This window comes from Heptranchias perlo, chromosome X, assembly GCF_035084215.1.
Source record: "Heptranchias perlo isolate sHepPer1 chromosome X, sHepPer1.hap1, whole genome shotgun sequence".
Taxonomy (NCBI): Eukaryota; Metazoa; Chordata; class Chondrichthyes; order Hexanchiformes; family Hexanchidae; genus Heptranchias; species Heptranchias perlo.
The window spans coordinates 6,840,140-6,855,334 of NC_090370.1; the positions used below are offsets into that span (position 1 = coordinate 6,840,140).

Sequence of the window (15,195 nt, forward strand, 5' to 3'; positions counted from 1 at the left end):
GCACTAGATATGCTCAAGTCTGGCATCACACTGCAGGGTCCAGAAATGGCAACTGCGCCAAAAGTGCAGGGAAGGGAAACTGAATAACTTGGGATGGATGCAGAAACTTGAGTAGATTCAGCATTCAGATTCCAACAGCATATTCAGCCTCTGTTTTATCACTTAAACCTCAAACAAGACTATTTCATTTCTGCTATGTATTATTGCCCTGTCATTTCTGATTTTAGCCAGCCCTCAGTCTTTAGGAAAATTTCCCATCACAATTCAAGCTTCAGTTAGACAGGATTAGTTTTGATGAAGAAACATGCCAAGGAATGGATTAAGTGAGTTCTTTAAGCTCCTTTATTGCATCTGACATGATGAAAAAGGTTATGCATAGACACAAGCAAACATGATCACAGATCAAAGACAACCGTAAAGATTGTTACGTATTCTACACAGTACCAAGCTGGTACTTTTTCTAACACCCTGGCTGTGTAACATCACACAATAGTTGAACACTGGAATGAAGTGAGCCTGGAGCTTAGATACAAGATGCATGCTTTTGTGAATTAGACAGGAATTCAAAGTTAATATTCTTCTCCTTCCTCTTCTCCTTCCCCTTCAACAGAATCAACACCAACTTCTTCATAATCTTTCTCCAAAGCAGCCATGTCCTCACGGGCCTCCGAGAACTCACCTTCCTCCATACCCTCACCAACGTACCAATGAACAAAGGCACGCTTGGCATACATCAGGTCAAACTTGTGGTCCAGGCGAGCCCAAGCTTCAGCAATGGCTGTGGTGTTGCTCAGCATACACACAGCTCGCTGAACCTTGGCCAGGTCACCTCCAGGTACCACAGTGGGAGGCTGGTAGTTGATGCCAACCTTGAAACCAGTTGGACACCAATCCACAAACTGAATGCTACGTTTGGTTTTAATAGTAGCAATAGCTGCATTGACATCTTTTGGCACTACATCACCACGGTAAAGGAGGCAGCAGGCCATGTACTTGCCATGGCGTGGGTCACATTTGACCATCTGGTTGGCGGGCTCAAAGCAAGCATTGGTTATCTCAGACACAGAAAGCTGCTCATGGTAGGCTTTCTCAGCTGAGATAACTGGTGCATAGGTGGCCAATGGGAAGTGGATACGGGGGTATGGCACCAAGTTGGTCTGGAACTCTGTCAGATCAACATTCAGAGCACCATCGAAACGAAGGGAGGCTGTGATAGACGACACTATCTGGCTGATGAGGCGGTTCAGGTTGGTGTAGGTTGGTCGTTCAATGTCCAAGTTTCTTCGGCAGATGTCATAGATGGCTTCATTGTCAACCATGAAAGCACAATCTGAGTGCTCCAGGGTGGTGTGGGTGGTCAGGATAGAGTTGTAGGGTTCTACCACTGCTGTAGACACCTGTGGAGCTGGGTAGATGGAGAATTCAAGCTTGGATTTCTTGCCATAGTCAACCGAGAGACGCTCCATCAGCAGGGATGTAAAACCAGAACCAGTACCACCGCCAAAACTGTGGAAGACCAGGAAACCCTGGAGACCTGTGCATTGGTCAGCCTGTAAAGAAAAAACAGCTCCGTAAAGTATGACATATTAAGAGGTGCTTTCCTCATTTTGCACCTGCTCTCCTAAAAGTAGTGACAACATGGATTCTGACAGCTCCCATTACTCCTCCAAATAACTAATCCTATGTAAACTTCAGTAATGAGCACTGCTATGCTACTTATGGGGGCAAATACATCCAAGCCTGATCTGCAGGCAACATCCATGCTATTGAAAGGTCACTCGACAGTAGTCACGAGCAGACCCTGGCAAGTCTAGATTGGAGCGGGGGGGTGGGCAGCAGAGGCCAATGTCAACCACAATTGTGTAACCCAGTAGAGACCACTTCTGCACGGCTCCGCAACATCTTGAATGACCTTTAAATTAAAAAAAAGTTAACAATTTTACAGCCATGGCTCAGGTGGTAGCACTCTCGCCTCGGTCAGAAAGTTGTGGGTTCAAGTCCCACTCCAGAGACTTGAGCACATAATCTAGGCTAGCACTCTAGGGCAGTACTGAAGGAGTGCTGCACTATCAGAGATGCCGTCTTTTGGATGAGACGTTAAACCAAGGCCCTCTGTTGTAGATGCAAAAGATCCCATGGCACCATTGGAAGAGCAGAGAAGTTCTCCCAAGTGCCCTGACCAATATTTATCCCTCAGTCAACATCACCAAAAAAAGAGATTATCTGGTCATTTATCTCATTGCTGTTTGTGGGACCTTGCTGTGCGCAAATTAGCTTTCACATTTCCTACATTGCAACAGTGACTACACTTCAAAAGTACTTTGTTGGCTGAAAAGCACTTTGGGACATCCTGAGGTCGTGAAAGGCTTTTCTTTTATACACCGACCAAAGATACTAGTGATCATACTGACCAGTGTTTCCTTTACTCCCTACTCAGAAATTGGAGCACAATGTGCATCGCTATTTTTCCAAGCAGCTGAAACAAAAATGAACTTATGCAACAGTTTTTAGTGCACTACCAACATATCCCGTTATTAATCACTTGTTCAGCTCTAGTAAACACGACGTACCAGTTTACGGATTCGGTCCAGAACCAGGTCAATGATCTCCTTGCCAATTGTGTAATGACCACGGGCATAGTTATTGGCTGCATCTTCCTTCCCAGTGATGAGCTGCTCAGGGTGGAAGAGCTGACGGTAAGTACCAGTACGAACCTCGTCTGAAAAACAATTTAAAACACAAAATTGGTCAGCAGTGGATTAAAGATAGTTGCGGTTAAATGATGTTGCTTTATTTTTAGTTGCAGGATAGAAAATGTGTATTTAAAATGACTTACCAATTACAGTTGGCTCCAAGTCCACAAACACAGCCCGTGGAACATGTTTGCCTGCCCCTGTCTCGCTGAAGAAGGTGTTGAAGGAATCATCTCCACCTCCGATGGTCTTGTCACTGGGCATCTGTCCATCAGGCTGGATGCCATGTTCCAAGCAATAGAGCTCCCAGCAGGCATTGCCGATCTGGACACCAGCCTGGCCAACATGGATACTGATACACTCACGCTGTGGAGGAGAGAAAGGAATATTAATACATGCTGTGGAGAAGAGTATTAACACAAATAGTGATCTTTTAGTATAGTGCTGATTCCAGCATTTTCTTTGAAAAAAGGGTACCATGACATTACAGGAAACTGATGCAAAATCCCCAAAGATGCTGACAACTTCAACGCGTAATTAGGAAATGCGATGTTTTTAAATATTACTTGACTGAAACATCAGCATACATGCCCAAGAGAGCGGGGCCAAGCGCTCATGTCACTCCGCTAGATCACGGAGGCATTGAGCTGACGCAGGTACAGTGGGAGATGCAGTTTCCCGCCGCCACCCTCAGGTGCATTGTAGCCATTTACAATGCTCACTGCGGCACAGCCAACGTGCCTGAGAGCGTCGGCCATATTAACATACAGGCTCTGTCATAGATCGTTTCTCTCCATCAGCAGCTGCAAGATGTCTCACAGTTGAATTGACAGATTTGCTACAAAACGACATCTTCATGGCACTCGCAGCCATTGGCTTTCAAGAGCAATTGAAATTGCAGAGCAAGAATGACTGCATTGTCTACCCTTCAGTTCCCTACTTTTTAAACTGCGCATCTATAATATAATCGACGCGGTACTCACCTCCCGCGTTTTTCCCTCTACACCGAAAGACAATCGCTCAAAGCAACCGCCACGAAAGAAGGAGCTCTCTGGCGCGTATTAAATGTAAAGCATTAAGGAACGCTGAAACCGTACGAATTTACCTGCGGATGAAAAGGAAACCAAAGCCTCTGATTCTGGCGGGTAAAAATGTATTAAAAATGGACAGCGACGCCTACCCTTCCAACCCATGCCGTGCATTATACACACACGAGTGCTATTAAGATGACTATTTTTTTGTAAAGCGAATCCCCCTTACAGCGACAACAGTCCCTACTCATCGCTGCACATTCGCGCGAAATAATTGATTCAGCGACCTCTCCCCAACGAAGAACACATTTACACCTCTGCAAGGCCAATGTGTTGTGTCAAATTAGGGGGGGGGGGGGGAGGAAATCATTTCATAACACCGAGCTTTAATAGCAGTAAAGGCGAATTAGGTCTCAGTCTCAATAATGTTCCCACATTATTGACTTCATTACTACATTGTTTTCATGCCCAAAATTAAATATAATGTTGCTCTTAAGAAATTGCAACATGTTGATAATAGAATTCATTGCGAAATTAATTATTTTAGTACAATTTTGCACCATTGCTATCATCCTAATTATGAACTGCCCGATTATCAAGCTTAATTTTTTTTAAGTGTTAGCAATATTGCATACTCACCATTTTTTTTCAAGTTATATTAGTTATCAGAATGACGCCTACAAAAGGTGACTGTTACTTTGCTCGACGGTAACGAGTCGATGTAAGTAACCGAATGGAAAGGACTGAAGAATAGTGCTATCTTATACCCACAGAGGTCGGCCTTCGTCCACTCTTTCATTGCTATTGGTTATGAGGAGGAAGGGGGGGTGGGGAGATATGTCAGTCAACTTTTGATTGGGCGAGTGCCTTTATTCTAAAACACGTCAGCTTTAACGGTTCGAGTCCCGTTTCAGGAGCTGCGCAAAATAAAAATCCTGCAGAATGTACCAGAAATGGGGCAGATATTTCTCTTTCTGTTTCGGTTGAGTATTAAAAATGGTATCTGTATATTTTTCCAGCCCTGCTCTTCAATCTTAACAGCAGTCCGGCAACGCCTTTGATGTTGTTGTTTCAGAGATAACCATTTTTGTAACAAAACTGGGGGGATAAAGGTTAAAACCCCCAACATTTCATCTATTTGATCACATAATATTTGGACAGGCGTAAAGAAAAAAGCTCAAAAGGCAGTTGAAGCTTTAAGAGCGTATATGTATATGAATAATGAAATCCGTTCTCTGCAGGCATCTGCATTAAGGGCGGGGATCAACGAGATTGCAGAATGCGGTCTATGAGAACAATCTGACCGAGCCCGCAGTTACTGCAGAATTTACATCACTCCCCCATCATGTATTCAGAAACCTTATTTACGAATGTCAAAAAGGACAGACGCTACATAGTATATTATAATTAAATGTATCCCTTGCAGCATTACTTTTTAAATGCCTAAGCTTTGCTGTAGTACAAAATTCAATAGAGAATGCTGTTTCTATACCTACAACACAATAGGATTTTAGTGCGGATAACATTAAAATAGAGGTATGCAATGCAAAACTGCACACAATTCCCTTTATAAAGAGATTTTTTTTGGTGAGTTAATAGGCAGAGGCCTAAAAGCATTAAATATCAGCCTTCTGGTTCAGTGGTAGCACTCTCGCCTCTGAATTAGAGGTTGTAGGTTTAAGCCCCACTCCAGAGACTTGAGCATATCGTCTAGGCTGTCTCAGGAGCTAGAAGATAACATGATAAAAACAAACAACCATCTAATATTTACAGTAACATTTCTGGACAGTATCAAAAGCAATCTCAGAAGCCAAAAATCCTACTACAGAGAAAGAATATTGGATAAATACGTATAAATTACAAAGAACATAACATTTATAGTATCTGATAAACCTGAAGGTCACATGCCCCACAAGTATGCATTACATGACAAATTTTGTGGTGGGGGGGGGGGGGTTGTGACACTATAGCCTGTTCCTCACACATACTAGAAGGGATCATAAGAGATGCCCTTTATGATCACTGGGAAAGAGAAGAGCCCATTAGAAATTCACGGCTTCCGGAAAAATAGATTGTGCCGTACAGATTTGTTGGAGTTTTTTGAGCAAGTCACTAGGGTAGTGGATGACGAAAATCCAGAAGACATTGTCTACCTGGACTCGCAGAAAGCCTTTGATATGGTACCTCACACTGGGTTACTTCACAAGATAGAATCTTGTAATATCAGTAGGAATTTGAAACGCTGGATTAGGAATCGGCTCCAATTCAAAAAGTTGTAGTTAATGGATGTGGATCAGCTTGGAGACATGTTACTAGTGATGCCCCCAGGGATCAGTCTTAAGCCTGCTACTGTTCACTGTCTTTATTAATGACCTGGAAAGTTGTGTTGAGAGTATGGTAAGTAAGTTTGCAGATGACACCAAAATTTCTGCAAGGGTAAAAACAGTAGAGGAGTGCAATCAAATGCAAAAAAGATTTAGATGTGCTAGGGGAATGGGCCACACAATGGCAAATGGCATTTAACTATGATAAATGTAGTGTCATGCATGTTGGTAGGGCCAACACAGAATATGCATATCATTTGCAGGGAACAATACTGGAAGAGAAAAAGATCTAGGTTTTATTATGCACAGATCACTAAAGATTCATGACTAATGTAGAGAAGCTGTAGCTAAAGCTAACAGTTGTATTAATAGAACCATTCAGTATAAATCAAAGGACATCATTTTGTCATTATACAGGTCGATGGTCAGGCCGCATCTAGAGTACTGTGCCCAGTTTTGGTCCCCACACAAGGTAGGTGATATAGTGGCCTTGATAACGATCCAGAGGAGAGCTATGAGAATGATTCCTAGCTTAAAGAACCTCAGTTACTCAGATAGGCTTAAGGGCCTTAGTCTATTTACTTTAGTAAACAATTTTACACAACATTCACCTGAGGAAGGAAGCCTCCGAAAGCTTGTGAATTTCAAATAAAATTGCTGGACTATAACTTGGTGTTGTAAAATTGTTTACAATTGTCAACCCCAGTCCATCACCGGCATCTCCATATTTACTTTAGAGCAGTGTCGACTTAGCAGTGACCTGATAGAGGTCCATAAAATAATTAAAGGGCTGGACCGTGTGTCTATTGATAGATTATTCCAGTTTAACAAATTGGGGAGGACCAGGGGACAGGAGTTTAAACTATATAAGAGTAGGAATAGACTGGATGTTAGGCATCCCAGAGAGTAGTGAGCCTATGGAATACATTGCCGGCTGGTGTGGTGGGTGCTGACTCTCTGCCTGCCTTCAAGAGGGAGCTGGATTGGTTCTTGACTGGGGCAGAGATCACATCATATAGAAGGTAAGTGTCTTTATTGATAACACTTGGTCCATGTGATCTCCTGGATTGGTTTCAATTGCCTGAGGGTATTAAGGGTTACAGAACCGTGCTGGGTAGATGGCAGGGGGGGGGGGGTGCAGTGGTAAGGAAGTGTCTAGTCATGATGCTCTAGCCATCATGGTGTGGGGCAGGCTTGATGGATCAACTGGATTTTTGCCTGCCCGTCAATTTCTCTTGCACATCCCTGATTTTCTTCACTCCACCATTGGTGGCCGTGCCTTCAGCTGCCTAGGCCCTAAGCTCTGGAATTCCCTCCCTAATTCTCTCCGCCTCTCTCTCGTCCTTTAAGATGCTCCTTAAAACCTACCTCTTTGACCAAGCTTTTGGTCACCTGTCCTAATATCTCCTTATGTGGCTCGGTGTTAAATTTTGATTGATAACGCTCCTGTGAAGCACCTTCGGATGTTTTACTATGTTAAAGGCGCTATATAAATGCAAGTTGCTGTTGTTGAAATGAAATCAGAAAATTGGAGTTAGAACTCACATGGCTAACAAAATGGTGGAATGGTTCATTGGGCAGAATAGCTTACTCCTGTTTCTATATATGTTCCTAGGTGCAAATCCCAGATAAGGGAAGAATCAGACTTCAGGGAGCTGACTTTCCAACACTTCAGGCTCACATGGAGAGCAGCGGTTTGATAAGGTAGGCCCTAAGCCATTGCTAGCTATGGAACTAAACCAGAACCTGAGGTAAAAAATCACCTTTAACCTTTCATTGAGTTTGAAAAATATTGGTTTCATTTATGAAAATATTTTAAACTAGTCAAATACGTCAATTGTGCATCATTTTAAATGCCTGACTCTGATTTGTTTTTGTCCTCCAAAAATTTGTTCCATGGGTGCTGGTGGCTCTCTGGTACCTTGGCCAAGTGCCCATTCTTAATGTGTGACACCAGACAGTGAATATTAGGCTTTTCAACATGCACCTACCATAAAGGTTTTCCATGAGATCACACTTGATTCTGGTATAGGTTAGTTGATTGACATCCTGCTCTATACTGTGCATCATAGCTCTCAAGTCATGTGATGCTAGGTTGCCTGGAATGGAAAATTTAGGCTGAAGTAATATTAATTATGGATTGGTGGAATTTTTGAGACCATTGCCCAAATGTTCTGCTCTTGTGATTTACAGAAATGAGTCTGTGCTATCGGTTTGTAACTCAGTAAAGACTTCAAGGGTTGGTTCTAGCCACATTTCACACTCTATTCTCAAGGGCCAGCTAATGCATTACAGCTCAACCCAGTGTGTATTCCATGGGTACTGGCAGTTTTTGGTACCTCAACGCAAGTGGCCTCTCTTCATGTGTGAGCAGGTTATTTGACTGTGGACCGGGGCGGGGGGGGAAGCGTCATAGCGAAGCCTAATCCTGTCCTCCACATGTGGACACTTTCCAGTATAACTCACTGCACAGCAACCAGGAGCAGACTGTTTTCTCTCCCTTTTAACCCAGGCCAGTTATAGCGCCTATATTGCCTGCCACCCTGGCTGAGATCAGCTAACTCAGTACAGACCAGGTACTGACATTCATTGACAGAGTTTACATGTTAAGAATGACCACCTGGCTGAGGTACCAGGTGCACATGGAACCATATCCTTGCAACAGTGAGTCAGTGCTCTTGATCAGTTTACAGAAATGTCTGCTTAGTTCTCCCAAATGGTGCATTTATCTCCTGACCCACTGGTTGGATGTTTCCTTCCTAATGTGCTCTCAGTGCAGAGGGATCTATTAAGTTTTGCTAATTTTCAAAGCAGGGCTGGGGTCACCGCTTAGGAATAGTTTTCCCTTTTAAAAAAAAATTGTACTGATTGTATTTGATTGTTACACAAGAATCTTTAAAGTTAGACTTAAAATAATCTAGCAGTAGACCATGATGACATGTAGTGTTGCAAACATACATTTCATGAAACCTTAATTTTTGTTCAACATAATTAATTATGCATCTTCAAATGTTTACAATCATTAATTATAAGCTTACATATAGTTTTTCTCCACAAACTGTTTGCTGGTATGTTAGTAAATTATACCAACAGTAAAATCTATCTAGAGGAGGATGCTCTTTCCCTTGTCTGAAGTTCAGCACACATTCAGCATTTGCCACAGAATAGCTGTTAAAGCTGTCTGAAATAAATGAGTGGATCTAAGGCAACATGTTTTCACCCCTGAAATTAATGTGACTGTAAAAAGTGGTTCCCTAAAACATTTCCTTTCCCCCCCTTCCTGAAAACATTAGCCCCTTGCTCTAGGATCGTGGGCACCCTCCAATTCCTCAAAGAAGTGGGTGATATAACCACTGATATTGGGGGGGGGGGGGGGGGGGGAGGAAATAGGCCATTGCAGCAAAGGCCGATCTTGTCCTTACAAGACATCCACACTGCCCTCAGGTTACTGGACAGAGTGCAGGTGTGAGAACACGACTATTTTCTCACTCCCTACCTAAGGACGCTGATGTAAATTGTAGCATCCCTGCTCTGTACTGGCTGTGATCAGCTTATCGAACCTTTTTAAAAAAAACTCTCAGTATCAGTTATTGTGGAACCAGACTAGTCTCTAAATTGAGGGAATTTTTAAATGTAAGGTCAAGCTGCAAATGTGATGTACTTGTCACTAAATAACCCCTAGGCACAAAAATGTTCCCATGTATAGGGTTTCTATCTATTTCCAAGTTTATCAGCCAATCTGCTGTAATATTAGCTCCCCTTATCAGTGGTGCTAGTCCATTTTTTGGTGTGATGGGAATATGGCAACATGTATATAAAAATTCATATTACAATCCACTTGCCTTACATCAACCTAGTATTACTGCATTAGGATGTAGCTGATGAAGTGAAACAGATTCAAGTATCTAGGGCATTCTTAAGTATTTGTAACATAATTTTAAATACCTAAAATACAAGGGTTGATTTAAAGTTCCTTTTCACCTTTAAAAATGAATGGTATGGATTGACTTCACATGGTATTTTGGAACTTCAATGTATTTAAGTATAAATGTTTGTAGTTGCACTACTCTCAAGTCCCATTTAGTACTGAAAACTCCAGCTTTTGCTGTGCCCTATTACCTAATGGGTTCTAGTGGAAGAGGAGAGCAGTTTACAAGTTTGATCTATTAAAAAATGTTAGCATGCAAGAGGCAGATAAAGACAGGGATCTTATTTATTGAGAAACCAATAAAGACAGAACATGTGAGTTAGATTTGCAACACAAGTTTGCTTTTGCAATGCTGCACAGCAATCTCTAATTTAGATGTACATTGCTACAGTTTATGATTGGTATGTGAGCAAAACATTCAATCACACCTTCTTTAAATAATGAAAAGACTAGCTATCCAATTCTCATCCAAAGCCAGTTGAGGTCAATTGAGGCTGTTTGGCATAATGACACAAAATATAGTGTAGCATGAGAAGAAATGCAACCTTGGGTAGTGAAGAAAAGTTGTATAAACAGCAGAGCATTTGCTTTTTTAAATAAATATGGAATGCAAACATCATTTAAGGTGTGATTGAACAATAATGGACATGAATCATGCAGCAGTTTGTAACTGATGATTCGCAAATTGAAGGACCCCACTTCAAGTTGGTCAATCTTCAGTTACAATTAATTATGTTTAACTCACAATGTTTTATACTTTTATCTTGGTTCCCTGTTACAGCAGCACCATATTTTGACATGGAAAACATTTTAATATTCTTCTCCTTCCTCTTCTCCTTCCCCTTCAACAGAGTCAACACCAACTTCTTCATAATCTTTCTCCAAAGCAGCCATGTCCTCACGGGCCTCCGAGAACTCACCTTCCTCCATACCCTCACCAACGTACCAATGAACAAAGGCACGCTTGGCATACATCAGGTCAAACTTGTGGTCCAGGCGAGCCCAAGCTTCAGCAATGGCTGTGGTGTTGCTCAGCATACACACAGCTCGCTGAACCTTGGCCAGGTCACCTCCAGGTACCACAGTGGGAGGCTGGTAGTTGATGCCAACCTTGAAACCAGTTGGACACCAATCCACAAACTGAATGCTACGTTTGGTTTTAATAGTAGCAATAGCTGCATTGACATCTTTTGGCACTACATCACCACGGTAAAGAAGGCAGCAGGCCATGTACTTGCCATGGCGTGGGTCACATTTGACCATCTGGTTGGCGGGCTCAAAGCAAGCATTGGTTATCTCAGACACAGAAAGCTGCTCATGGTAGGCTTTCTCAGCTGAGATAACTGGTGCATAGGTGGCCAATGGGAAGTGGATACGGGGGTATGGCACCAAGTTGGTCTGGAACTCTGTCAGATCAACATTCAGAGCACCATCGAAACGAAGGGAGGCTGTGATAGACGACACTATCTGACCTATTAGTCGGTTCAGATTGGTGTAGGTTGGTCGGTCAATGTCCAAGTTTCTTCGGCAGATGTCATAGATGGCTTCATTGTCAACCATGAAAGCACAATCTGAGTGCTCCAGGGTGGTGTGGGTGGTCAGGATAGAGTTGTAGGGTTCTACCACTGCTGTAGACACCTGTGGAGCTGGGTAGATGGAGAATTCAAGCTTGGATTTCTTGCCATAGTCAACTGAGAGACGCTCCATCAGCAGGGATGTAAAACCAGAACCAGTACCACCACCAAAGCTGTGGAAGACCAGGAAACCCTGGAGACCTGTGCATTGGTCAGCCTGTGGAAGACAAATGTACATTTCAGTTACCTGGTATCTAAATATGACCAGCCGCAAGACTGTTTTGCTTCCACACAACATGCCCTGCCTGAGACACGTAACATATTTACCAGTTTACGGACTCGGTCCAGAACCAGGTCAATGATCTCCTTGCCAATTGTGTAATGACCACGGGCATAATTATTGGCTGCATCTTCCTTCCCAGTGATGAGCTGCTCAGGGTGGAACAGCTGACGGTAAGTACCAGTACGAACCTCATCTGAAAAAGTAAAATGATTTCAGTTACTCAGCTATGGATTATCAAACAGGTAGGAAAAAGAATATTGGTGTGATTTGTGATAAGCAAAAATGGCAGATTGAAAACCTATTTAAATACAAGGAGCTATGTTTAGTTTTTCAGATAGCTCAAAATAAGTTATGCTTGCAAACCAAAAAAGAGTGGTCACTCCAAATATCCAATAAACAGCAATGAAATAAATGAGTAGTCACCTACCAATTACAGTTGGCTCCAAGTCCACAAACACAGCCCGTGGAACATGTTTGCCTGCTCCTGTTTCACTGAAGAAGGTGTTGAAGGAATCATCTCCACCTCCGATGGTCTTGTCACTGGGCATCTGTCCATTAGGCTGGATGCCATGTTCCAAGCAATAGAGCTCCCAGCAGGCATTGCCGATCTGGACACCAGCCTGGCCAACATGGATACTGATACACTCACGCTGTGGAGAAACAAAAACAAAGTTGTGATCAACTACTTGAATACCTCATCTAATATTTCTGTATTCATGCTCATCCCAAGCACCAGCTTTAGGGAGGTCAACTGCTCCCCCAATGAGGGTGCAAACGTACCCCCCTGAATCGGCTGCAAATCCATCATCCGATAGTTGTCCTAGGCTTCTTACCGACTACCTGATGTAGCAGATCTGACTCATACAATCGAATGTCCAGCGGAGGAGGAGGGGGGGGGAACGGGACGTGAAGGGCAGGGCTTTAGGGTACATTTAGTTAGTATGAAGCAGCTGTACTTGTGCTGGACTCACTCGTAGGTCACTATGGTAGAATTTGGTCAGAGGTGGTGCTGCTATCATTTTGGTTGTGTGTGCAGAGGTGGTGAATTGGAAATTGATGTTCAAGCCCCACATCTAACAGAAGGTATCAGTGTGTGTGGTAGGAATGGGACTCAAAACATGTCTGAAGTTGGTACAAAGAAGAAGCAGACACAGACAGCCTGAGATTGAGTAGATATTAATGAGAGTAGATATTAATGTGAGCAGAAACAGGATTAAATTTGGTAACTCAGGTTTGCAGCCGATACAGAAATTGGACTCATCACCCAGCAGTTCACCAAGTTTAATAGTGCCTCCTCAATACTCCACCAATGTTACACAAGAGGATTACATCTATCAATTCGGCAATAAAATGTAATTACTATTACTAATGGTATTCTACCATCTTAATGTGCATTTTGCTATAGTTCCTGTTTGTATTAAATACATGAACTGCCTTTTAGCAATGGTTGCCATTTCACAAAGTAATTCAAATCTCATTTTAATCCTTAAGTGATACCCTAGTTTGTGCCTGAATATACATTTTGAAGGTGCAAATCAGTCGACATTGCTGAGAAAATCGTTTAAATGAAGCATAGGAATAACGGTTTTACAACCCAACATTTTTTATAAGGTACGAGGATGAGAAAAGGATTTTGGTCCCGCCTGTAAAATGTAGTTCATCTCTAGAATTTGGTTGCTCAGCAAACCTAGAGCTGCTTCTTGCGATTACAATTGCTCTTATTCTGAGAAACCATATCCGCTGGGCTGAACACGGCCCATGCGTGCAATTCTTTGGGTTCAGTGCTGCAATATTGATGAGCTGCTGAAAGTCTGAGGCTGAATTTGGGTGGGGTCACACTGCAGTGCGGATTGCCTCCACCTACCGTTCTTAATCCCTCCCTTCCCCCCCAAAAAACCTTCAGATAATAGAATGTATCCCATTGTTTTGCCAGATGCCAAAAGGTCAGGTTGAAATCTTTTCTCCAAGCTTCCAGATTTTTCAAATAGGACCTTTTAATCCAGTAACCAATACGGACTCCAAATTTGAATCGTCTGTACTTCGAATCCTCAGCATAGCGCCAAATTGAGATACAATACACTGTATAATTCTTAGTGATCTCGTTTGACGTTGGCTTTGTGCCCGACGCATAACCATACTGACGTAATGCCGTTAGTAATCAGACCCGCAGTGATTTCGCCAGGCAAACAGGTCTGAAATTATCTAGCTTGCAGGTCGATAAACCATAGTACAGGAAAATGTGAAGTGTCTGGAAATGTTACAGTTGCCCGACAAAACAAAGTGATTTGAAGGGGAGGATTGATAAATTCAGCTCATATCCTCTGGTCATTACCATACACTCAGCCACTCCCTATTGTATTAAAAATTAAACTCACATTTCAGAATTTCCATCTTAAAAGTATCATTTCAGATATATATCTAGCGATTAGCTAGCGAAAAGCCTGAACAACATTGATCTTTCTTGGCCAAATCTAATAAATTCGCTATTAAGTTTGGGTCAAATTTACTTCCAGATATTATATACTTGCAGAAGCCAAATGAAAAAAAAGTGACTTTCTTAAACACATTTAAGTTTGTTTTATCTTACTAGGAAGTGATTGTTTCGACGGAAAATTAGTGCTGTATGTGAATCGCATAAATGTTTACTGTACCTTCCCCCTTGTTATTTTGGTCTTAATACTTATTTCCCATTGGAACTAAATCATTCATAGATAACTTAGTTTATTACATAGAATTTACAGCACAGAAACTAGCCGTTCGGCCCAACTGGTCTATGCTCCACACGAGCCTTCTCCCACCCGACTTCAACTCACCCTATCAGCATATCCTTCTATTCCTTTCTCCCTCATGTACTTATCTAGCTGCCCCTTTATGTTTTAAGAGATTAATTTGCATAGTGTAATTCAAAGATTAAATCAACCAATTCTACTTAAAAACATAACTAGGATGCTTAAAAATTAGGACAAAAGTCTTACAATCCAATACAAAATTTAAATTGAAATGTGTAGCTTGCTGGGAAAACCCATTTTTGCATTAAACAGCATCTTACCATGATGCCTGGTCCCTGGTAGTAGACAAAGCAAATGGAATAAAGAGAAGGCTTGAGAGACTTCTTCCTACAGCGCGACTTTTACGGGTCGTCGTAAGAAAGAACCTACAATTCAGACGGTAGGGTGATGTTCTTATACTAGGGCCAGACACCGGGACCTGGGCAGCGGTCCTGCTCTTATTGGAGGAGGTGAGTCTGAGTGACGGGGAACCATCATCTCTGGTAGGAGGATACGTCCTCCGTTACTGCGAGACAAGGTGTCTCGCGAGTCTTGATTCGACAGACGCTCCAGAATAAGCTAATCGTCTTGAGC

The 15,195-nt window shown here is 42.4% G+C and overlaps 2 protein-coding genes across 3 annotated transcripts; both read right to left on the minus strand.

Moving 5' to 3' along the window:
* Positions 1-315: 315 nt before the first annotated feature.
* Positions 316-4,474, minus strand: LOC137307226 (tubulin alpha chain). 2 transcript variants are annotated; one of them, XM_067976650.1, is made up of 5 exons: positions 4,364-4,474; positions 3,677-3,798; positions 2,837-3,059; positions 2,571-2,719; positions 316-1,550 (listed from the first exon to the last, which is right to left on the minus strand). In XM_067976650.1, exons 3-5 carry the CDS (start codon positions 2,955-2,957, stop codon positions 570-572), a joined length of 1,251 nt encoding a protein of 416 aa, XP_067832751.1. In that variant the 5' UTR covers positions 2,958-3,059; positions 3,677-3,798; positions 4,364-4,474; the 3' UTR covers positions 316-569. The 2 variants fall into 2 exon arrangements, with proteins under 2 accessions (XP_067832751.1, XP_067832750.1); XM_067976649.1 differs by lacking the exon at positions 3,677-3,798 and having other exon boundaries at positions 4,364-4,473.
* Positions 4,475-10,230: 5,756 nt separating this feature from the next.
* Positions 10,231-14,989, minus strand: LOC137307227 (tubulin alpha chain-like). The gene is made up of 4 exons (XM_067976651.1): positions 14,883-14,989; positions 12,261-12,483; positions 11,878-12,026; positions 10,231-11,767 (listed from the first exon to the last, which is right to left on the minus strand). The coding sequence occupies exons 1-4, from the start codon at positions 14,883-14,885 to the stop codon at positions 10,787-10,789; spliced, it is 1,356 nt and encodes a 451-aa protein (XP_067832752.1). The 5' UTR covers positions 14,886-14,989; the 3' UTR covers positions 10,231-10,786.
* Positions 14,990-15,195: the final 206 nt, after the last annotated feature.